Below are 25576 nucleotides of genomic sequence, written 5' to 3'. Positions count from 1 at the left end.
ACAAAAAACAAAACTAAAAATAAAAAAATGAAAACTTAATAATTATACAAGCACTGAATTTATATATAGTATATGAACTCTATATGCATAGTTTGTGGAGTATATATACTGAACCGTTTAGGGTTCCAGGCAGCAGCATTACTTACTTTATATTTACGATGTTGGATATACACGAAGCACATTTTTTACGCTTCAGTTGCGAATTTTTGGGCGGATAGTGTAAAAGTATACCAATAGATTTTATCCAATCTTTTTGAATTGCATAAGCCAAAGCAACCACGAAGTAGAATTTCGGGCAGAAACATGCAAAAATATTCAATAATAAATTTAGTTTTGAAATTTCGAGAGACTAGAATAGCCGAAACGCCCTCCAAATTTCAGAGAATGTTTGATAATACAATTTCCAAAAAAAAACAACTTTTGCATGCAATAAAAAATGAAAAACGACAGAAAAATTCAAGAAATGCTCAATAAAACTTTACCAGGCAGCATTTGCTTTTGTAATTTGATAAAAAAAATCGGAATAACACGATTAACAGCAAAAGATAACGACAACAAACAAAAAACAAAACAAAAACAAAAAACAACTGTAAACGTTTACTAGTCATTAATAATTAATAATAAAAAAAAAGTGAAATATTTATATATATATTGAAGATTATGTATTTTTTATTAACACACTGACAAGCCAATATGCCAATATAATAAAATAACGCAAAATATTGGCAGCATTTTATACCCAGGCGCCCCCTTCCCTCAGAGAGACAGAGCCAGTTGAAAAGTATTATTAACGAATTATTATATTATGCTATAGCAAGTTGGTATTTATTATAATTAATTATATTGTATGTACAATTATTTGTATTAATATTATTGAATTTATTTTTTAGAAAAGTAGTGTGAAAATTGAGAAAGTACTAACAGAAAAAAAGAAGAAATAATTAATAAAAATAAACAAAGTAATAAAGCTGCCAAATGGATACTTTACTATAAAAAAATGTAACATTTGAGAAAAAATAAAAATAAATAAATGGTAAAGCAACAATAAACTCTTAACTAAAAGAAATATAATATCAGACCCAAAAGATAAGCGAATAACGTCGATTTTAGAGAGGTTTTCCATCATAGACATTTTTTGACAAGAAATCCTACTTTTGAGCAAACTTTCTAAAGCACTAACTAAACCAAGCCCCCAAAAAACTATATGTACATCCTACATTCTCATACATTCAGCTATACAAGGATTTAATGCTTGAGCAAACCACAAACACAAAATTAAAGTAAACAAAAATATGACGAATTACAATAACAATTCCAAAAACAAAAATAACACTCACCACACACATACATATGAATTAAAGAGCTATGAAATAAAATGTTTAGCACAGACAGAACAAAGCAAATGATATAATTTTTTAGCAAGAACAAATGAATTTTTAAAAAGTATATATATATATATATATATATATGAAATTAACATTAAACAATTAAAAACAAAAACAAAATTAAATAAAAATAGCATTGCAAATTTTGAGAAATATGAAAGAGATGCGTTTTAATTGCAAAGTTGAAATGGGCAGCTAGAAGATACACGTTGTAAAAGAATCTATCGACTATTTACTGGTTTAATTCAAAATCGTATGATTGGAAATTTATTGGTTTTACTTGTTGCATTTTTGATTTTATTACACATTCTTTCACAATTTGGACTTGTGCGTGTGTTGAGTGTGTGTGTGTTTGTTTGTTTGTGTGAACCAGATAAATATACAATTTATAAAGAGGAATTACAGTATTACAAAACACACGCTCCACAAAAATAAACTAAATAAACTTAGTAAACGAATCAGTAATGCGAACATTTTGTTCGACTTTTGCAGTAGGATTAAATGGGATTACAAAACAAACAAAATTAGATTGCATTATTTAAAGTACGTAAAACAAAAACAACAAAATTCACTGTATGTGTAAAGTTTTAGTTATTGTTTATCTGACAGTTATTCTAGTTTAGAGCTTTCCATTTCTTGTTGTTCTTCTTCTTGTTGTATTGCGAGTCATGAATTTGAAAAATTTAACAAAATATATATATACGTGACAATTATAATGTGTGTGGTTGTTTGCACTGTGAGTTCATTCAATTTGTGAAGAATTTCTTGTCTTTCTCTTCTCATAATCTCTACGAGCTGTTCTTGGCCCGTTCGCAGTCTAAGCCATATAACTATATTCGTCACCAGAGTTGGCAGTACGCTCAATATATTGTTTGTCAATTAACGATTCCACGCACTTCTTGATCATTGCTATGTTCGGCGTAAAACTGACTTTCGATAAGGATAGAACCTGTTGTGTAAGAGAATACATAAATTGTTAAGTTTATATTTTTATTTGGATATTAATTATGGTTTTTGTTATTTTTGGGCACCCACCTCCTGTATTAACGCATTGTGCTTTAACACCTTGCGCGCCTTCATAATACGTACAATGGCCGCTTGCAGAAACAGTTTACGATCCTCATCTACCGAATTGATCGTGTGCTCTACCTTTATGAATAATAATACAATAAAATATATTAAATGCATATGCATTGATGAGCACTTTTTGTGTGGCACTCACCTCCTGTGGCGTTTCCTTTTGTAACGCCGAACTAATCTTGAATTTCGTACGCTTATTTGTGTAATCCATATTCAGTTCGATACGCGTATCACCGGAGAGATTCTCTGAGCTGGCATTCAGCAGTTTGGACTCAATCATGGGCTGCATGTGCTTCTGATACGTTTCATCGTTCAATTGCAGCGTGTTTTGTATCTCACGACAACTCAACGTGTCGCAGGTCTCGAATAACAAGATGATCGCCATTTGGTACGTCTGCATTGTCACAATATACGATTTCTTCAGGTGACTCAGCTTCAGTTCGCCATGGCACATATGATGCAGCCATGTCAATTTACGGCCGCTGAACAAATTGTGATAATAATCCTCAAACTATGCGAATACAAAAATAAAAGCATTAATCAAATTATTGACAAATTTAAAACATTTTTGTTGTTTGGCAAACGCACCATTTTGATGGACTTTTCAAATTCCTGGGGCACTGCAAAGGGTATAACCTGTGTGGAGCCCAAGGGCCAAGCGCCCGCCTGCAGCACTTTAATTGACAGATTGATGCCTGCAAAACAAAAAAGAAACATTAATAATAATAAACATATACAGTTAGCACTGATGCCGATTGACAGACTGATGGGTTTATTATTCTGGGGGGAGAATATATTTTTAGTATGCTTCAAATTTTAAATTGATAACTTCGCATTTCACGCTTTGTGGAAAATCAATTTAAGAGGTTGGAAAGTATGTTTATGCATGACTCATTAGACGGTATTGTATAATACATGCCCAGATCAATGTCGTTGTCCTTTAAGTGATTGTTGAACTTGTTATTTAGATCTGTGGATACAGAAATATCCGTGAACATGCGATGCAGTTTATTGGTGAACTCATAGCCGCAAGCTTGCTGCAATATATAAATAAATAAATATATATATATATCTATTTTCAATATTTAATAATTGAAAACTGACCTTCAAGCGATTGATCATGCCCTCCTCGGCGTCCATGCTCTGGCTCTGTTCGTGGATGAGTCGCTTGGCTAGCAGTCTGCTGTAGAACTTTTGATAGACATCCTTGTCCTCGATGTATTTGAATATGGTTATGTTGTTGGTGAGTTTCTGATCGATTTCCGCTTCGCAGGTCTTCGATTTTTTCAACAGTGTATCACAGTATTTGGCCACATATTCAGCGCTGCGACATGGCTGCCGTTCGCTGGGTCGTCGATTAATGACACTGGCGCAGGCCTTGTCCAGCGCACTCAGAAATAGCGAATCGTTCTCAAAAACATCGGCGATTAGCTCCTGATACTTGTGGTGCACCTTCAGCATATTCTCGACGAACGCAATGTGGATGTTCTCGCCTTTGAGCGCATACACCGTTTCCAGGCCCTCGTTTTTGATGTGCTCGAGAAATGTTTGTATCAGTTCCGCCTTTAGGTTATCAGGTATGGGCTTCAGCACGATATACATGTTGCGCAGATCCTGCCGCCGCTCATCCGATACCATATCGCGGCACTCCGAGTAGATGAAACCCAATCGATCGTTGATAAACTTCCATTCGCACATTTTACGCAACTTGGGCAACGAGCTGACGTGTAAGAATTTTTGCGCCCGCTTGCTCTCGAACTCCAGGATCTTAATGACCTCCTGCATGTATTGGGAGACGCTGCAGCGTTGCAGCAGCTTGTTCGCCTCGTTCGTGTAGTAAGTGCCGCTCGCCTCCAGCATGGGCTGTTCGAAGAGCTCCTGATAGAGTTTCAGAGAGCCAGTCTTCTTATAATCCTGCACCTCCACAAAGCTGTGTATGACGCCATTGATGACCTTTACGCGATGCGAATCCAATGTCCCATTGCTGTCCCGATCCGCCGCAATGCCCTCCAGTATGTGACGCACCAGCTCCTGGGCCAAATACTCAACCATATAGAGGCGCCAAATGTCCAGGCCAAGTTCACCGATTTCCATTTGATCGGCTGCATCGCTGGACAGATTGCCATAAAATGATTCCGTATCGGTGATCTTTTGCTTCTTGATGTGCTGCTGGTTTAGATAGCTGCCAAACAACAGACCGAACAATATATTAGAGGAGCAATCGTGGATTTAAGCAGCAAGCACAACTTACATATAGAGCTGGTGTAGATATTTAATGCCCTGGCTGTACTCCACCCAGGTGGTATAGTATCGTTGCAGCAAATCGGGCCTGCTGCTCGTGTTGTTCGCATTGGTCGCATCGTGCTCCGCCAGCACCTTCTTGGCCAGCATCTCCTGTACGTGCGATTCAAGGAAGTGCTTTGTCTCGTTATACAGTTGATCTGCCATCGGTTCCGGCTGCGCCACGCATAGCGTATAAACGTCGCTGCATAGATTCGTATTCAAAAGTATAATATAAATATACATATATATATATATATATACATGTGTGTGTGTGTGTGAATGATGAGTATTCAAATTGAAAACATCTCAAATGTGCATGTGTATTTGTTAAAGAACATTTTTCTTTTTTGGCAAATCATGCTGCGACGCACAGTGGGCCACAAACTGTTCATTGCATTACAAATGTAAATCTTTAAATGTCTATAAAACTAGTTTCTAGCACTTACGATATGACAAAACAAAAGATATTCAATATTAAAAAATTAGATTAAAATGCTGACTTTAGTTTAAGTATTTTTCTTTCAACATGTACCCACTGTGCATGTTGTTAGATCTGATATTTATAGAGTTTTTATTATTTAAACAATATTTTCCATTTTCCGTTCTATGGCAATGCGTTCGGCCCACTGTGCAACGTAAAGCGATACTCACCTGAAGCTAGTGTTCCAAACGGCGCGTTCAACTTTACTCAATGTTATCACGTCCTCGGCGACGCAACGCAAGCGCGGCCAGACATCAACAAATTCCACTATTTTTGGCTTGAGCGACATCTCCTCAGCTGCGTGTGTGTTGTGGATGTGTGTGTGTGTGTGAGTGTGGAAGGATGTGGACTATTTGCTGAGCTGTTTTTTTTTTTGGATTTAGTGGGTGGGCGATTGAGTGAAAACAATAATTAGCAGATCAGCATTGGCAGATGCGTTTTAACAAAGTGCAACACACGTTGCTGCTGTCTCACAATGATGACAATAGCAGCAACAACAACAACAGCAAACAGTGTAAACATTTGTTGTAAACGCGCATTTTGTTATAAATAATGAGAAAATTGCGTCGCCCCTCGTCGAACGTTGCGAGAGCAGGCATAATCAGCAGGGGCCCTAGGCCAAAAAAACTGAGGTAAAGACGACAACGGCCTCGGCACTTGCCAGCCACTTGGCCCCCAAAATGGCGGTGTGTTTGGCGTGGCAGCGTTTTGTGGTTCACTTACGCGCTTTTTAATTACACTATGCTCTAATGAATAATGCGTAAATTTCGGTTTTTTGCACTTTTTTTACAATCCAAAATGAACTCTTATGTTACGGCGACAGAGTTGCCAGTCCACTTCCATCGTTGACTGTGCGGCAATGCAACCCTGTAATAAGCTAATAGCGATAACGATGGCACGCCACACCGATATCTGTCATCAATTCATATCGAATATGATGTGGCATTATCGAGTATTCTACAGCTGTTGCCGCAATCAACCCTAAATACGCGCACTATTTGAATAACACAGTTTTCGTATATGTTCGTATTTATAAATGTGAATAACTCGAAATAATTACAAAATGTATGTAGATTTATAAGTTTTTCATTTATTTTTTTTCTATAATTCGCTAATTATTTGTTATTTTTTTGTTTGTTTTGTTATTTAAATTATATAAAAGTGCATTATTAGATTTACTGTTAATAGCTTAAAACACAACACTTAAAACGTAATGACTAAATTTTCTTTGTTTTGCTTTTATTTTGCTAGTTAGTTTTTCCAAATTGCAAATTAAATTAGAATTTATATTATAAGGATACCAGATTTCACAGTTAATCAACCTTTAACTTACATAATTTTCGTTGATTGTCATGCTTTAAGCCATTAATAAATTAATAAAGAATTCTTCTGAGAGGAGTGGGAGGTATAGCTAACAAAATGTATGGATAAAAATGCTTAAAAACTGGAATTGCTGTTCGATTTTAAATATATTGATGCTATTTGTTGTTGTTTGTTGTTTATGCTATGTAAGTTCGTTTGTAGATTGTTTCTTTACTAATTCGTTGAAGTTGTCTAGTAAACATGCGACGCTCTATATATTTATATATGCTAATGTATATATGTGTGTAATGCATATTTATGTTTTTATGTTTCTATGTTAACGTTTGGAGTCTATTTTCTGCTGGGCAATATGCATGCATAATTCATCTCCCCTCGGTTCGCCTTCTTCTGTTGCTCTTTTACTAAATAGGACATGGTTTATTGCTATTAACTAAAACTAAATGATTACAATTATTTAGCATTAAACTAGTACATACATTTGTTATATTATTTCATTATTATTATCATTAATTTTTTGCTTTCTTTTTTCCTTTTTTTTTGTTGGAATTTTTTGCTGCTTTTGGACTTGCTTGTGGGTTGCATTTGTGTGGTGGGATTCGGATTCTCAATTTAAATGTATAATTTATGTAAATATTTCGACTTAGTCTACATATTTGCATTATGTATGTATGTATTTAATTTGTAGTTAATTAATTTATAGTTAGTTTTAAGCGCATTTCGTATGCAAAATCTTTTCACTTAGAGATTTGGTTTTTGGTTTTTGTTTGCGAAATTGATGCAAGTAGTATATTTTTGTTTGTTGTATTTTGTTTTTTTGTTTTGCTAATTCCTAAATTGAAATATAAATTGATTTCAACTACACATCGACTAATAATTGTTGTAAAGCAAATGAATTGTTATGTTACAGTTTCATTAAATGTAAATTAAATAACAATTTGTTTAAAACAAAACACTCACAATAATTCGAATACTTAGTTATAGTTATATACTTGTTTTAGGTACACAGTTTACAAACTTTTCAAAAGCAGAGAGCAGTTACACACACGCACACACACACACACACGCACACACGACACACACACACACACACACACAAATACACACAACTAAAGATGATCCGACTTTAATCGTCGTCTCGAATGTTTTTTTTAAAATGTTTTTTTCTTTTGTTTAGCAGAATATCACACGAATATAGGCAAACCAAATTTAGCAAGTATAACAGTTGTCTAACAGTTAACTCTTTGTTCACACACACACACACACGCACACACACACACACACTCACTCACACATACACAGATTTTATGTTTGGTTTCTTACTCCAACAACGATTGAGATTCGCCCACTGTGCCATTACTCAGACAGGATTCGGTGGCAGCTGCTTCCGTTGCTGCATCCTTCGCTTTAAGCTTCAGCAGCGGTGTCTTAATATCCGCCTCCAGCTCCGTGCTGCACTCAAGATTACTAACGGGAGCAGTTCCTGTTTCTGCACCCTCCTCAGCGCCATGCAATTCAATGGCCGCCTTGGGCACTGCTGCTGTGCTGCTCTCCGATTTACCCTGAAAAGTAAATGGATTTGTATTCGAAAGCAATTACATTTCAATTCGGGAATGAAGCCACCACCTGCAAATAGTAGGTCATTAGCTGGCCCTTGCCCTTGACGACGACCAGGCCGCGTTGCTGGAACATATAGCCAAATGGTTCGAGTATCTTGCAGGTCTCCTCGGTGACCTGGACAGCGCCCGCTTTGCCAGTGCTCTCCATGCGCGACGCCACATTCACCGTATTGCCCCAGATATCGTAGTGTGGCTTCCGGGCGCCAATCACACCAGCCGTTATCGGTCCATGATTGATGCCCATTTTCAATACGAAATGATTGAAGGACTGCTCATTGATGCCCTGCAGCGCATGCTTCAGCTCCAAGGCAAACTCCACGAGCACGGCCAGATGGGACCAGCGTTCGGTAATTGGTGCATCGTTGCGCAGATTGCGCTGCAAATTAATCCCACTGGCCGCCATATACGTGGATCCAATGGTCTTGATTTTAATTATGTCCTGGAATTGTGGCAATTCCAGCAGCTAGAAATTTAGAGTGGCTGTTGGTATTTATAGATTAAAATAATATTATTCTTAGTTATACCGCATCGAAGTCAGAGATGACCTCATTGAGAAAACGCAGACACTCCAAGCCCTGATTGTTAACTGTTTCCTCCGAGTAAAAGTCTGCAAGTGAAGCATAAACTCAATTACTATTTACATCGAAATGATGAATGCAAAAATCTGCAAATTACCTGAAAAGTTGGGCATGCTGGCAAATAGAACGCCCACCTCGGCATAGCTCTGGGAGTAGAGATCGTCATGGGAACGCTTTGTGTTCTTCATAAAATGCTCGGCGACGTGCACCGGCAACACATTGTAGACCAATGCCTCATTTCGTTGTCGCATATCGTTGGCGGTTTCCTTCTGTTCGGCCACCTCGGTTTTCCATTTGAAGATTACGCGATCCTCATGATCCATCTGAAAGTTATTCGATTCAATTCGGATGGGAATTGGAGCACATGGCAAACAAGTTCCAAATGAGCCTGAGCCTTTTTCAGTGGTAAATCCTACTGGAAACTGTACTCCGTCCTCTCATCAAGTTAATTATGTATAATTTGTGAAACCTTTTCCCCCATTTAATAATATTTTCACAACATTTTCATAAAGTAATTTTGTCTTAAGAAAAATTAATAGGGTTTCTTTCATTTATGAAGCTCTTATTCAACCAGCTTCTATCTGAAGACTTTCAAAATAAGTTTGAAGATAGTTTAATAAAGAATTCCACTTTCATCCATTCAACCTTGACCACTCCATTTAAATAAAGTTCATGTTAACTGTAAGTTATGTTTATGTGTTAGACTTCCTCAGTTTTTAAGCTATCTTCTTGAAAGTTTCAAGATATCCGCAGATATCCGTTAATATCTATATTCCAGCACAGATAACAGGGTATCTTTTCTATACTCACATGACGCGCCAGAAAGCTGAGCGACAATGCGGCAACCAGTAGCAGACCTGAGGCACAGTAACGTGTTGATATGAGTCTGAAAGACATGGACACAAATGCAGTTGTGATAAGTAAATACCAAAAAAAAAAGAAAGAAACTTTAATGGCATTAAATAAAAATACTACACCTTACTATAACAAACCCAAGTCCAAACACAACATAAATATTAAATAATTTTCTTAATGTAAATCTTACGGCTGATTTGCTAGATCATCTTCCAGTACGTATAAATCCTGCATGATGCACACATTAAAATAGCAATGTAGAGCTGCAAGGAACATATAATAAATGATAGTAAAATTATTCCCAATATCATCATCGACAATTACCAGCAATGGACAAGAGCAGCAAGATCTTGGTCAAATGGGTGAGCTGAGCAATCACAGCGATTGCGATGAGTATAAGGACACTGAAGTTGCTCAGATAGGACGGATATAGGACACGTTCGGTTGGCACCGCGTCCCGCATTTGCTCCACAAAGGATTCGGGAAGTAGGTGCTCGGCGGTGACCACCTCCTCCAGTCCGGCCGTGGCATTGAATTCACTCTCGCTCACAATGTGCTCGGTGCGAACGAAGGTGACAAAGAAGAACTGCAAGAGTCGCAAGTGTTACACATAAAATCAATAAGGACTTGAGCTACTACAACTACTACAACTACTACTACCAACCATGTCGATGACGTTGCTCAGCCCAATGGTGAGTGCTATAATTATGGCCGCCAGTTCGCGCACGAAGGTAATGTCATTGAATCGCTTGCTCACGTCCACAAAGAACTTGGGCAGCATGCCACCAAAGCTTTCCGCAATGCTAATTGCCACCAGCATTGCAATTGGCACCAGCGGTGCCGCAATATTAATGAAATGCAACGTCGAACGTGGCAACACCAGATAGGAGTACAACACATCGATGCACTGCACCAGCAATGCGGCCAGCAATGGCAGAGAGCTGTACGGTTCACGATAGACGGCATAGGCCTGTTCCAGCTGCGGGTTCTTGAAGCGCAGAAATATGTTTGTGTCCTTGGTCAGATTTCTGTCAAAAAAAAGAGAGCAGCATTTTAGCAGACAATTTCAATTGGGAATTAGTAAATACTTTTTGAAACCCGGATTATTTAAAAGTGAACAATGTAATTCAATAAATTATAAACACCATTGTATTTATTATTTATCGTTTTAATATTTGCTGTTTAAAAGTTAGCCCTCAAAAGATTGAGGTTTACAAAATGATAAGGGTTGATATGGCATATTAAAACCTACAATTAAAGATATTCGGTTCTTAAAATGGTTGGGTAGATACAGAAAACTATGCATAACAAAAATGCATTTTTGTAGACCAAATAATTTAAATTGTGTTCAATATTATCATGAAAACGAGAATAGATATCTTCTTTTCTTTTTTCTTTCAATGGATGCAAATTTTCTTGCCATAACATTTTCCATCAAATTGAAAATGCATAATTTATAAATAATTCATTGCAATTTTATAAGATTGTATATTTATGGGGACGTATATATCTTCGACAGACTGCCGATATTAAAAAAAGAAAAAGAATTGTATCTTTTGGCTTGGGCTTTAATTTAAATTGGAAGGCAACTCACTCATGTCCATCGCGTGTGACGAGCTCATCCTTCAAGCGCTGCTTGAAATTCTCCAGCTTGATTTGCTCCTCCTCATCCTCGGCGGCCGTTGGATTGTGTCCGTTGATGACGACGCTCTGGGCCAGCAGCTCCTCATCATCCAGGGTGGCATCATTGTCATCGCCAGCATTCTCGTTGCTATCGTTGCTGCTTGCATTCGAGTCGGGACTGTGATTGGCATCCTCCGACTTGGATTCGTTGATTTTCTTGCTGCACGGTGAGGCGAACTATGGCAGTATCGATATAGATATGGATGATATTTGGAACCTGGCATATTTTAAGTAGCTTGCACTCACCGGCTTAACCACTTTGGTAATGAAGTAGGTCTTTAGGCCCGCTATGCGAAGCAGTTCCTCGCGCTTCTCACCAAAGGCGGGCTCCACCTCGAACTCGCCATTGAGGAAGGCCAATGTCTTGTCGGAAATGTGCACGCGTCTATCAAAGGAACAACCACGGGTTAAAAGGTGTGTGTGTGTGTGTGTGTGTGTTGAGTGTGTGTCAATCAATTTGCATATTGAAGTGACAAGGAGAAATCATAACGTGACCAGGCCATGACCATCATCATCAATTATGCAAATAGTATAGTTGAGCGACTCACCCGGCCTTGCCGCTCGACTCCATTTTATTAGCCAGCTCAACGTCCTTGGAGTAAACGTCAAACTGCCACTGACGCTGGCCAAGAATGCCGGCCAGGACAGCTCCCGTGTGTATGCCCACACGCATATCAACAGGTGAGTTCGCCTTCTGTTGCACATATCTGTGTGGCAGTGAATAAGTCGATGTACAAATACACTAAGTCCTGGAGGACCAGGCGACCGCAGCGGACGACAGGACGACAGGACAACAGGACAACAGGACGCGTGGTTAAGTGCAATTATATTTAATTGAACAAACGTTGATTTGACTTCGCCTGTCGTCGGTCGGCTTCCCATGTCTGTCCTCTGCGGTCCCCGGTGGACCGGCACATGCTCCACTCTACTCACTTGATGGCCTTCACCATTGAAAGTCCCATGTGTACACAGAGCACGGCATGATCCGGTCGCTCGTCGGGCGCTCCACTAATGCAATAATAGCAATCACCGAGAATTTTGATGCGCAGTTGTTGATACTTCTGTGGGGTGTAAAGTGTATGTGTGTGTGCGTGTGTGTGTGTGTGTGTGTGTGTGTGTGTGTGTGTGTGTGTGTTCAGGTAAGTGTGTTTAAGTTAGTTGGTTAGTTATTGGTTATAACGAAGCGAGCTAATCGACCTGTAATTGCGCCTTTCGATGGTGAACAATGGTAATTCATGGGTATGGTAAAATTAGCTTAATTACAGGGAATTATTAATCAATAGCACCAAAAAAATATAGATAATCAGATAATAAATAAATCCGTATTGTAAAAGGGTAAATCCTGTTCAAAGGATAACTGATGCATTAGGCGTATTCAAGAGATAGTTGAGACAGTTTTTCACTGAGGTGAACATAAAATTTATACAATTTATACAAACTACTTTCAAGCTGCTATTTCAAAATAAGAACTAATTAAAAACTTTTAATGTAAAATATAAATAATATAAATGAAATATGAAATTAATATTTTCATTTATTATATCTTTTGTAAAATGTAAGAAAAATTAAGTAGTTCAATTCACGTTGTTTACTTTTTGAAGCCTCCCAAAAACCAGATTTAAGAAACTTCAAAAATTTGTAGTTTTCATTAAAAACAATCAACAAAAAAAATTATAAACTATTATTTTTAAGTAAATTTCCAAATTCGCGAATAACAACATATATTATATTTCATAAGGCTTTATGGCGTTTTTAAACATGTGAAGAACGTGATAGAAAAATAAAATACCGCAAATCAAAACTAAAATTGAGCAGGGGCTTTCAACCCGTCCAAAACATGATGAAATGAACCGAAAACGCTGCAAACGAATGAAAATAAAGTTGAGAAAAAGAGTAAAATAAACACCCGCAAATCAGTGAAAAGGAAAACACACAAAAGTCGACGACCCAAGTCCGGAAAAAAAACAAACTGCACCAAATTAACTGGACCTAAATTTAAAGGACCTTTAGCCAAACCCGAAAATCGCATTGGAGCAAAAATCAACTCAACACATTTCACACGGCTGACTGAGCCTCACTTTTGTTACCAACGCCCAAGTCCCGCAACAATACAAAAAAAAAATGGCCCCCTCCCACTACTTAAAAAGAGAAATAAAAACATTAGAAATGCGGCGCCCAAAAAGAACACAGAGATGGATAAGAAGAAGAATTTAAATTAATGTTTGGAATACGCAATTGAAGGAAATGAGAGAAAGAAAGAAGAAGAAGAACAATAAATGCTGTGCGATGCTTATCTTAAAACATCATAATTATCATTACAAGCGATTGTTATGGGGGCAGGTGAACGAAGAAGAACAGCTGGCAAAAGAGCAAACAGAAAAGCAAACAGAAGCAATGGCAAAACGAAACGAGACGAAACGAAACGAGACGAAACGAAACAGAACGAAACTTGTTTCTCTTTACCTCGGCGAGCCTATCGAAGCGTGCGAAGAGCTCGTTTAGCATTTTCACCAGATCTTGGGCGCTATACGTCGAGGAGATGGCGGTGAAACCGACAATGTCCGCATACAGTATGCTTTTATTTTTTTTTTTAGGTTTTTTTTTTTTTTTGTGTGTGCGAAAAAGAACATAATGGTTAAAACGCTTGCCACGTGGCTTTCATGGGGTTTTTCAAATCAAATCTATGCATGTATTAGTAATGAGCCGATTATTAAATATACACAGGAAATCTATTCAACTATGCAAATATCAATTTATGCAGAAATAACTTAATCCAATTATAAACTTAATTTCTATTTAAATAGTCGCTTTAGTATTTGGTGTGAATTAGATTTATGGGCAGCACTAATATTTAATGAGCTGATTAAGTGTTAGATAACATTTTATGCTCTTTGTTCTCCTTTTCCATTTTTTGTCTTTATATTTACAATATAAACAATACAAAATTAATTGGTAAAAATATATACTTTTTACACTTTCTGAATTCATATTCTAAAAATTAAACTACGGTTCTTGATTCAAGAATACATCTTTCTAGAATGCAAAGCATTGAATTTAAAAATACAGCCTCGATTCATGTAATTAATAATTGATTCTAAAAACTAACATACGAATATTGAATTCAAGAATATTTCATTGCCAAATAGAAAACCTTAAATTACAAAATTTAACCTCACTTAAAGATCCACAATCTAAATTCGGGTTGGTTCAATCTAAATTTCTGCAGATACATTTTCATTTTGAATCAATATAATAGTTTGGAGTTTAGAGAAAAGATTCTCTGTGCCTATCTCGATTTCCGTTTCTATACAAATAAAAAATAAGCAATTTATTCCATATGCTTACCTAACATTCTCATGCCGACTCATGTAGATCTTTTTGAATGCCTCCGAGCTGGATGAGCCCAAATCCTCGCGCATCTTAATGGCCACGTGCTTGGGCAGCACAGATAATAGCAAACGTTCCTTTAACAAATATATATAAATATGTATTCAGTTAGAAATAGATACATTGCACTAGGCAGATGAAGAAAACACACACCTGCTCCGCCGACTGCTCCTCGATGACCATCTTAACTTCCAGACTCTTCTTGGCCTCCAAAAAGGCACGCTTCTGCTTGGCCTCGCCCATAAAGTAATACAATAGGCCAATTAACGCCGCGGTCGCTATCAAAACCGCATTAGCCGCCGCCTGATCGGAGATTAACCGATCCGGCCGTGAGAAGCCCACCGGCAGACTCAGGCAATTGAAGTACGTGCAAAAGCCAATGACTAAGCCCAGAAAAATCAGTGGCAATGGCAGCGTCACATATATCAGAAAGTTTAACAATATGGCCCAGCCGAGTACATCCCTAAAAAAAACACAGAGATTGCACAACTTAATAATGGGGCGGCTTTGGATTGATACACTCAAAAAAATTGCCAAAAAAAAACGTATTTTTCTAATATTAATGCTTGTTGCTTTCTTAAAGTTCGCGTTTGCATTTTTTAAAATGTTTTTCTTAAGTATAGAAAATATTTCTAAATTTATAGAAATTATTTGGAGCGATTTTTTTCTGAGTGTATAGTTCATATTGGTACTTACCGCGGCGAGAAGCTGTCCTGCAGCATCACATAGGCGGCGAAATGGAGCATCGACAGAAACCACAGGGCACGTGGCACAATCGTCAGCAACGATTGGTGGAAGCGTCTCAATGAGGGCTGCTCCGAACCACGTCCAATGTGCAACAGAGCCGTTAGCGCCATGTAGGCCAACAACATGCTGCAGTTCACCACTGAGCAGATGGAAGTAAAACAATTTATAATAATTAGTTATTCGAATTTATAAAAATAATTTGATATTGCTTATTTGCAAATAACTAAAAGCAAGACAAATATTAGATTAGAATTCAGCAATTATAAATGCAAACCCGGCTCATAGTTCTCGAAATAAATACTTTTAGTAAAATGAACACAAACGGACTTTACAACAACTAGTAAATAATAATGAAATATGTTTATTTTTTAACTTTTTTTAAAGTACACATTTTAAAATAATTATTAAATACATTAATAAGCCAAGAATTCAGAGAAACAAGCTGGTGTGCTGTATTCAGATATACGAGTATAATCTGCATTCAAGGCTCTCATTTCTGCAGTTCTGAGAATAATTCTAAGAAACCAAATCGGAATCTCTTTATTTTGCATTATTATCTGGAGAGAGTTTTAGCTCATGTTCACAGATTGAGATTCAGGATTGAAGTTAAGTTTGTTGTATAACTCAATTAACCCTTTGAGATGGTTAGGCAACTATTTATGGGAATCACCAATGTACGTTTAATTCTGTTAAATATATATATTTTTTATTTGTATATATTATTTTTTCGCAACAGTATATATATTTATTATTTATCTTATTTTTAGTTTGTTATTTATTTGTAACTTGAATTTTAAATTTAAATTTGCATTTACTAAAACCATTTTCAAAAAATGTTGACTGTCTTTAGACCACAATAAATAATTAAATAAGTAAATTATTCACATTCCTCATTTTGGATGTCTCTTTTAAGTCTAAAAAAGACTTGCACAGACATCGTCTAAATCAATATAAAGGATATATGTAATTCGCAGCTGTTTAAATGCAGCACCAAACAGAGCTCGAACAAATCTCGAGTAATATGACCCATGAGTAAGATTTGAATGGTTGGGTGCACATGTGCAATTTATAGAACTGGAACTCACCCCGGGTGGGCAGGGCCTGCTCCCATGGTATGCAAATCGTCCACAGATTGAAGAGGACGGCCGCAAATAGGAACCACTTGAGGCCGCTGCGTCGCTGCTTGATGGAATAGTTGTGATAGAGTTCGTTGAGTACGTGCTGGGGCAGGATGACCACACCGCCACCGGTGATGCCCACACCACCGGCGACGACGTCCCCCTCATTGGGTGGCCGTCGGCGTGTTGGGGTCTTCTGGCGTTTGGCCTTCTGGCTGTGGCTGGGTGTGGATGCTGCCGTTGTCTGGCCATTCTCAAGATTGGATGCCTTCTCTTCCGGCATGTTGCGAGGTCTTTATTTCTTTCTGTCGTTGTCGTTGATCGCCGCCCTCCGGTTTATAAATGGAGTGTGCTCATTTCCGCTTTGGCGTCGCCCTATCTTCACTTAATTTATAAATATATATATAAATACATACATATATATTTACGAAGGGGAGCACTGCTGGAGCTGTGTGAGACGCGTAGGTAAATAGAAACAATAATATAAAGCACAAACTCAAATACGCAACTTGTACACAAAACACAAACGTTAACGGTAAATTTGAGACTTAACATTGCCGATTGCCACCGCCATCTCTCACTCTCTCTCTCTCACACACTCTCTAAATATAAGTTTGAGTGTGTGTGTGTGTGTGTGAGTGAGCACCAAGGCGGAAGCGTCCTTGTACGAGAGCCCTGAGCGTGGCCCTGTGATTGTGTTTGTGCATGTGTGTGTGTGTGTGAGTGTGAGAGAATGTGTGTGTGTGTGTGTGTGTGTGTGTCTGTGTGGTTGTGTCTGCCTTAATCTAAAAGCTCCTGTCGCCGAAAGACAGTGGAATGGGCTCCATTGAATTTAGTACACAATTCCAATATGTTCCAAACTACTTTTCTATTTAATCGTTTGAATCCCTGTAATTAGTTCTTATCTATAAAAAAAAAATTATTTCAGCTGAATGGTAAAATATTAATTCCAACATAAATATGTACGTTATTTTGTAGTTATCAAAGTATTTTGAGCTGTCTGAAGTAGTCTAAACATTTAAACATCAAATATAATTTATAAAATGTAACAACCAAGTTAATAGGTTTTACTCACAGTGCATTCTTGATGATTATATCCACTAACTTCGAAGGCAGTATTATTGATTCTATTCACTATCATATCAATGGCAATCTCATTAAATAAATACTTTTGAAGCATGCCTAAAACCCTTTTTGTGTTATTAGTTTATCTTATCATTTTATTATAATTTATACGATTTGTTTTCGCAAATATATAACACATAAATATTATTACTCAAAATATTTATATTGATTTTCTTTATTATCAATTTCATTGAAAATGTATTTTTAAAATAAATTTTATGTGCATGTTTTATCTTATCACAAGATAAGATAGAAGACCTTAAAAGTTATTTGTGAACATCGCTCAAATATTAAAGCTCAATAATTTATATTAAAATTGAAAGTAGGTCTCTAAGTAAAGAGTGAAAAATATATCATCGTAATATAAATTGTTAGTCTTGATACAAGATTACTTAATTTTTTAAGTTAAAATCTGTAATAAAGAATTTTAAACTCCACTTAAAAAGTAGTAAAATCTTAGAATTTTGAGACTCTGTTAACTTTAAATACGTTTTATAGTTAAATCGAATTAATATTCTTTCCAGTTTTAGGGAAATAGGATCCTGGAACCATCTAGAATTTTAATCTTGAGCCAAATGTAAATTGAGATATCAAATTTTTATGCATAGCGCTTAATAACCATTTGCATAAATTATGACATTTTTTTTATTATTTTTTTTTTTCAGCCACATTCTGTATGCGCTCACACCACAGTATTATTTCCTTCCTACCCGCTCGCACTCTCTCTCTGTCTCGCTCACTCCTGTGTACGTGTGTGTGTTTGTGTGTGTGTTGCTTTCTCTTTTGTGCTACCTGAAGCTGAGTTGTTGTTTCCTCTTCACTTAGCTGTCGTATCCTTATTGCCGAATTCGTTGCTTCATTTCTTGGCATACAAAAATCCTTTACTTTCTAGCTATGCTCTTGGATATTCATATACACAATGTGTATGTGTGTGTGTGTGTGTGTGTGTAGCTGGCTGTATGTGTTTATCTATGTGTGTTTAAGGCTGATTTGCTCAAGGTTCGTTTTAATGCGTTCTGATTTTGTTTGTGTGCGTGTGTCTGTATGGGTGTCTGTATGTGTGTGTGTGTATTTGTGGTTGTGTGTGAGTGTGTACACAATTTATGCATTTGCAGACAATTTCGTATCTTATTTTAATTGCAATCAACAACAACAAAAAATATTGAAGCACATTTTTCGGTTTTCTTTTCTCGTTTTGGAGGCTGCGATAACGATTTTAAGCATGTACAGAAAAGAAAATTCTTTCCATACAGCTGTGAGCTGCACACACTTTTCGTCATTTACACATTTTTCACTTTTCACACGCAATATTTTAATCGAATATGGATACCATTTCAAATACTTTAATTGAATTTATTAACCTCTTTTTTTTGCAAAAAACAATTTGTTTTTTTATTGCTGCTGCTGCTGCTGCTTTGGCTGCTGCTGCTGCTGCTGCGGAGCAACTTTTGTCACAAAAGCGACGCGCACGCGAATTTCTGCAACTAAACTAAGACGCACGATAAACTTGACTGATTGTTAAGTGAAAATTTTTGACAGTCAACAGCCCAACAGCTCAGCCAGCAGCAGCAGCAGTAGCACCAGCACCAACAAGGACTTTTCATAAGCGCCAGCCGCTCTCTCAGCTACGCTCTCTCTTCTCTCTCTCTCCCTTTAACTTGGAGTGAGCTTTTGTCTCGCAAGCTCTGTGAGCGCATGTCTGCGAGAGCAAAAGAGTGAGAGAGCGAGAGAGAGAGCGCAGAAAAGCGCATACAACTGATAACGGTACAGCTGTGCAGCATGATAACGCAATGTGCAACGACTGTTAATGTGCGTGTGTGCGCGTGTGTGTGTGTGTAAAAGGACCTCTTACTCATGCTCCAGCTTGATTACTCAAATTGCCGCAGGCCCATAAAATTAATTATTAAGAAATGTTACTAAAATGGCTATCAACGACAACGGCAACAGCGCAGTCGACGGCAGCAGCAGCAGCAACAGAAACAAAAAAAGAAGAAGAAATACAGCACCTGGCCTTGAGTTCTCCACAGGATGCAGCTGTGCATTTGCCTGTGTGTGTTGCTGTGTGTGTGTGTGTGTTTGTGTTTAAATTGAAAATGTAATGCACGCTGAAGAGGAATATGTGTGTTGAATTGAATGCAATTCATATATATTGCTGATAGTTCGATCCTCAATTAATTAACAATAAACTAAATATATAATTATATTTATATGCTTATACATATTTAATATAATGTTTAATAATGTAGTAATACCAAATTATTACATATGTAAATACATTATTAAGAATAAAATAACTATATAATTACACAATGATTATACGTAATTAAAATACTATTATTATTATAAAATATTATTATTATTATTACACGGTTTGTGTTAGTAGTTTGTTCATTAATTATTATTTTTAGAAGTCATCAAAATTACGGATGACACATCAAAAGTTGATTCTCATATACGGAACTATACAATAAATTTGAAATATAATACAAATATTTATGTATTCATCAATTATTCGAACAATTTTCCACCCAGTTTTCCAAGCCACAGTGAAAATATCGCTTTTGCATTTTGGGCTCAGATCGATTGATTATATTGACAAATATATTTGTATATTTATATACATACATATGTATATTGTATATATATATATATATTGTATACTCAAAGATCATGTTTTCTTTTCTTAATTTTCTATAAATATATTTTTGAACTAGTTACACACAAATTTATAAGATTCAAAAGATTTTGCAATTCCTGCTTAATCCGATTCTGTTAGAAATTAGGGTTTTTATATTTCGTTTATATTCTGTTTCAATTTTGCAACCAATATATATATATATATATATATACATATATATATATATATGTTGTGCTGACAAAAATGAAGCCGGAAAAACCTTGTCAAAAAAGGGCGCGCAGGGAAAATGTGAATTTAACTGGTAACCAGGCCAGGTAATAAAACATAAAAACAGCCGGCTGTCCTCTGACGTTTTCCTTAATCCAAAACGCACAGGACAATGGCACGTGATGCTGCTTAATCCATCTGTCTCAGGGTCAACTCAGACTCTCTCTGGCTACCTGAGCAAGTCGAGAAATACCGCACTGGAAAGTTGTAATTTCCGTTTGGAAAACTAAAGCAAATCGACCATTGCTTTGATTGATGTATTTCTACTTTTTTTGTGTACTTATGCATTTGTATTGACGTGTCGAACATTGTGTAAGTAGTAATTATCGATACTTTTTATAGCTACAGATCGATAATTTATAAGTGCCGCTTAATTATAGGGTTTAGTCTGTGACTAGAGTAGCCAATTTCATAAGGGGCGCCTGAATGGTATTTTTAGAATACATTTTATTTCAAGCAAATTTCATACATTTTAAATAAATAAAAGGTTTTTTTTTATAAATGAGGTTATATCTCCCCTCCCCGCCCTTGCATATAAATATTTTATTGTTTTATGTATTTGTATTTATAAGTAACTGTTGAAATCCACAAATGGAAATAATGCTAGAAGCTGACTGCAATTAAATAAACGCAGCACTTCCTGTTCTGTAAAATTCTTACGATTTGTAATGCGTCGAGGGAGGCTCCACAGAGCATCCTACAAATGGCAGCTGGCACGAGTCGATACCTGACTTGGGTTAAGATCAGATGTGTGGGTAAAAAATGCATTCGATGGAAAACTAATACATATGCACATACTCCAGAAAATACGTTTAAAACATTTGTGTGATTTAATAATACAAATACTAAAAATGCGTAGCCATGCAATCCCATTTTGTTCATATTATATATTATCAACATTAAAAAGGTACATATTATACATTATATATATTACATACTATTAACATTTGAATATAACGATGCATTGAATATGAAGTATATCATAAATCGCAATTGGTTATGTCATCGATATAAATGTATTGCTGCTCTACGCAAAACGGACGGAATTCTTTCTCACTTTAACCTAGATTCTTTCTGTATTGGCTGTTCCGTTCGCACTTTTCACCATTTTACATATTGTGATGCGACACACAATGTTCACCACTAAAGTGCCATTCTGAGCATAACATAATGTTAATTTACATTAAACAGTTATCGCTATCAGGATAAAAACCGATAAGCCGGCTTAAAATTATACAAATGTAAAGCATTTAGGGAATGAACCAAATCAAATGTTATGCTTAATGAGTAAAATGAATCTAAATATACCAGAAAATCTTAATTTTCGTTGTGTTGCTTGATCAAAAGCGCCATTTTATTGGGCTTTAGTTTGAAAAGATTGTAGGGGAAATTTATCGATGACAACTGTTTGGTTTTGAAAAACATCGATACCATGTTAATATACGTAGTGTATATAAAGTTACCTCAGCTTCTGTCTCTGTCTCATTCGGCGTTTTTCTGCGTAACTGTGTGGACGTTTTCCTGAACGGCAATCAAAAAAGTCTAGCAGACATTCAACTTTGTAAGCAGAGCTACCTTAAAAGTTGTCAAGCAAGAGAGCAATTTGCACAAATTTATGAAATTTGCAAATTCTGTTGAAACTCTACGTATTTGTTTTTTGAGAATCTAAAAGTCGTGTTTTGCGTACGCGTGCGAAAAGAACAAAAAAAAAAGCTAACAACTTTTCGCGCTTCTCTTTGAAAATTAAATTCTTAAAAAGTAAAATGGCTGATGTGGCTGACAAAAAGAAGTGAGTAATTTTATTTGAATTTGTGTGTAAATGTGTGTGTGCTCCTTAGCTGCTGGCCGTCTAAGCATACATGTGTGCGCTGAATTTGTTTAAACAATATATACGTAGCGGCAATTGCGGCTAGTTTTGCAAGTGGTGTACATCATTTTCTTCCAACGGCTTGGAAAAAATTTCTTTTTGAATTTTGTGTCTATCTGCGTAAAAGGTTGGAAAATGCAATAGAGTTGTCTCGCTCTCGCTAAGGCGGTTCAAATGTGCGCGCAAAAAACGACGCCGTTGAATTTGGCGCGGCGTCATGAGACTCTCTCGCTCACACTCCGGCCGGCAAACAGCAGCAGCGAGTTCGTCAGCAGCAGCAGTGCGGCGTGCTTTTGTTGTTGGTGGCTGCGGCTGTGAAGGCAAAGAAGTAATGTATTGAGCGTGTGTGTGTGTGTGTGGAGTGAGCAAATAAGTATGTATGTGTGTATGCACAAGTACATTTGTGTGTGAGAGAGCGCTGCAACTGTGTGAAGCATTCAAGTTGCCGCTCTTTTTTTTTTTTTCGTTTGTGTTTCAGCTGTCGTTTTGTCTGTCTGTCTCCCGTCTGTTTGCTTTTGCTGTTGCCGCTAGCCATTAATTTTTCGTCAATTCGTCTTTTGCACAATTTTCGCTTGTAGCTTAAAGCTTTTGCCTTGCTCTCTCTCTCTTGTTGTTCTTTTCTTTTCAATTCTACTTTGTTGTTTTGTGCTAATGAGCTGCTCAAATTGTGTTTCTCCAGGTATTTTGTCATTGCCGAAAATAATTTGTTTCATTGTCTGCGCTTTTTTTTAACTTCTCTTGCGTCGCAGCAGAAGCAAGAAGCAGAAGAGATAACCGTTAAAACCTTTTGTCTGTTGTCTTAGGTTGTGAAGGTGGGTGGGGGGAGGAGTGTGTATTGTCATATAGTGGGTGTTTGTGTGACCGTATATGTATATGTATTTTTGACCGTTATTTTTGCCGCTTTGCCTTGCGCTGCAATTCGCAGCGCGCACTCTCTCACTCGCTCTCCCTTGTGTACGTGACGCGTACGCATTTGAATCGTCAAAAGGTGTGCGAGGGAGACGCATGTAGTGTGTTCAAAGCATAAAAAACCAGTTTTTTTCTTCCTTTTGTTCGCACGTTCGTTGTATTTCAAACAAGTCGCGCTTCTTTTTTGCACGCTTTTTCCTCCGCCACCTCCTCGACACTCCTGAACATTTTATGCTATGTACACCTATTTTCCGCTTTGTAAAAAAAAAAAACAATTTAATATGAAAGCGCATGCCGCTCACCTTTTTTTTTTCTTCGCGTCCTCTTTTGCGTCGCAGTTTCCATGAGAGTTGTTGCTCCCATTTATCATTTGTGTGGTGGCAGATGCTTTTAATGTACGTGTGTGTATTGGTGTGTTTGTGCGTGTTGGCGTTGGTATACTTCTACTGCTGCTGGGGGTGGTTGTAATAACGCGGAAGCGGCGATGACGCCGGCTGTGGTGTTTGCTGCTTTTCATTTTCTGCCGGTTCCCCTATGTGTTTTATTTTTGCTCATTGCGTGTTTTTTGTTAAAAATTGCGAAATAAGTGTGCTTAAGGAATTCATGCTACATTGTTGAATTGTCCAACACAGGAATTAATTTGATCAATTTCCCTTCGCAGCGAGACCCCCGTGGTCGAGAAAGTTGCCGCCGAGGAGGTTGATGCTGTAAAGAAGGATACCGTCGCCGCTGCCGACGAAGCAGCAGCGACTGAGACACCGACAACCACAGAAAACGGTGCCGGTGGCGGTGAGGAGTCGAGCAGCAGCGCCGATGGCGCCAAGGAAAATGGCGCTGAAGCTTCATCCGCTGCCGCCGCCGATGCCGTTGATGGCGAGAAAAAGACCGAAGCAGCAACAGCTGCCGCAGATGAGAAGAAGAAGGAGGAGCAGAAGGATGCCGCTGAGGAGAAAACAGCTGAGGCCAAGCCAAGCAGCGAGGCATCAGCAGCTGCTGTTGAAAATGGCGCCGATGCCGCCGATGCATCAGCAGCAGCAGCAGAGGAGCCCGCCAATGGTGATTCAAAAGGTGAGTGCTACAACACTCCATTAATACTCTATTCTAACTGAGCTTTTTCTCTTTTTGTTGTTTCTTTTTCTGCTTGTTGATCGTTAGATGCGCCCGCCGCTGAAGCTGTAAAGCGAAAGGTTGAAGAAGCCGCCGCTGTCAAGGGGGGTGCTGATGATGTGGTTGCCACGCCGGAGAAGAAGGCGAAGCTGGACGAGGCTAGCACAAAGGATGACGTGCAGAACGGTGCCGAGGCCAGCGAGGTGGCTGCCTAAAAATGTCGCATCGTGTATCTCACCTCGCCCCTCCCCCTCACCATCCACCCCGCTCAGCAACAGCAGAAGCAGCAGCAGAACTACATATAAAATTACTAATACAAGAAATCACTCACACCAACAACAAATGCGCTAATCAACACACACACACACATACACAAAACACACACAACTATAACTGCAGCTGAATATGTGTCTGTGTGCGTGGCTGTGTATGCCTGTGTGCGTGTCTGCGCGCTTCTCTAATAACAATCCTGTAATGGGAGCGTAGTCTTAAAAAAAAAAAACAACAATTTAACGATTCTCTCTGACTTTACTAACAAAAACAAAACAAGAAACAAGCAAAATCCATTATCATTTAAAAATTTACTTAAACACAAAACAAAACTTAAATTTAAAGAAAAATCTATATATATATATAAACAGAAATAAGAAAAGCAAAAAAAAAAAACAAATACAATTTAGATGCGTTTTAAGCAATTATAAAACAAGCAAAAAACAAAGTTGTAAAAAAATAAAAGCATCAAATTTGATAATAAAAACAAAAAGAACGAAACAAAAAAAACAAAAAGAAAACACAAAAACAAGTCCTGTGCGTCAAAGTGTAAACGAAAAACAGATTTTAACTTAACGCATTTGTCATTTTTAAGATAATTTCTTCATTAATTTTATGTATGATCCTATATTATATATGAATATTTATATTTAAAAAAAAATGAAAGCTCTATGTTTAAAACTCGAAACAAATCCTAAAAACACCAACTACAACAACAAATCAAGTAACAGAAAGCTGCCTCCCACTTTTTTTTTCGAGAAAATACTTATACATATATACATAGAATTCAGAAAAAAAAAACATACATACATACAAGCATATATATATATATAAATATATACATAAATATATATATA

General features: G+C 37.2%; 3 protein-coding genes across 3 annotated transcripts; 1 reads left to right on the top strand and 2 right to left on the bottom strand.

Annotated features, from left to right (window-relative positions):
* Positions 1-1624: 1624 nt before the first annotated feature.
* LOC6561443 (cullin-2) lies at positions 1625-6134 on the bottom strand. Its single transcript, XM_001988000.3, has 9 exons — positions 5953-6134; positions 5400-5590; positions 4717-4950; positions 3570-4647; positions 3385-3502; positions 3054-3160; positions 2608-2976; positions 2421-2534; positions 1625-2334 (listed from the first exon to the last, which is right to left on the bottom strand). The coding sequence occupies exons 2-9, from the start codon at positions 5516-5518 to the stop codon at positions 2203-2205; spliced, it is 2271 nt and encodes a 756-aa protein (XP_001988036.1). The 5' UTR covers positions 5519-5590; positions 5953-6134; the 3' UTR covers positions 1625-2202.
* Positions 6135-7356: 1222 nt separating this feature from the next.
* On the bottom strand, positions 7357-16960 carry LOC6562956 (adenylate cyclase type 3). The gene is made up of 17 exons (XM_001988001.2): positions 16504-16960; positions 15368-15557; positions 14825-15134; positions 14630-14748; positions 13748-13859; positions 12218-12345; positions 11833-11991; positions 11531-11669; positions 11196-11461; positions 10266-10629; positions 9926-10187; positions 9792-9864; positions 9557-9632; positions 8844-9069; positions 8693-8775; positions 8176-8631; positions 7357-8111 (listed from the first exon to the last, which is right to left on the bottom strand). Exons 1-17 carry the CDS (start codon positions 16817-16819, stop codon positions 7869-7871), a joined length of 3522 nt encoding a protein of 1173 aa, XP_001988037.1. The 5' UTR covers positions 16820-16960; the 3' UTR covers positions 7357-7868.
* A 5092-nt stretch (positions 16961-22052) lies between these two features.
* On the top strand, positions 22053-25514 carry LOC6562957 (cytochrome c1). Its single transcript, XM_001988002.2, has 3 exons — positions 22053-22355; positions 24004-24410; positions 24498-25514. The coding sequence occupies exons 1-3, from the start codon at positions 22330-22332 to the stop codon at positions 24662-24664; spliced, it is 600 nt and encodes a 199-aa protein (XP_001988038.1). The 5' UTR covers positions 22053-22329; the 3' UTR covers positions 24665-25514.
* Positions 25515-25576: the final 62 nt, after the last annotated feature.

Source organism: Drosophila grimshawi, unplaced genomic scaffold (assembly GCF_018153295.1).
Source record: "Drosophila grimshawi isolate 15287-2541.00 unplaced genomic scaffold, ASM1815329v1 contig_1377, whole genome shotgun sequence".
Classification (NCBI taxonomy): domain Eukaryota; kingdom Metazoa; phylum Arthropoda; class Insecta; order Diptera; family Drosophilidae; genus Drosophila; species Drosophila grimshawi.
This window is presented reverse-complemented; position numbering and strand designations above follow the sequence as displayed.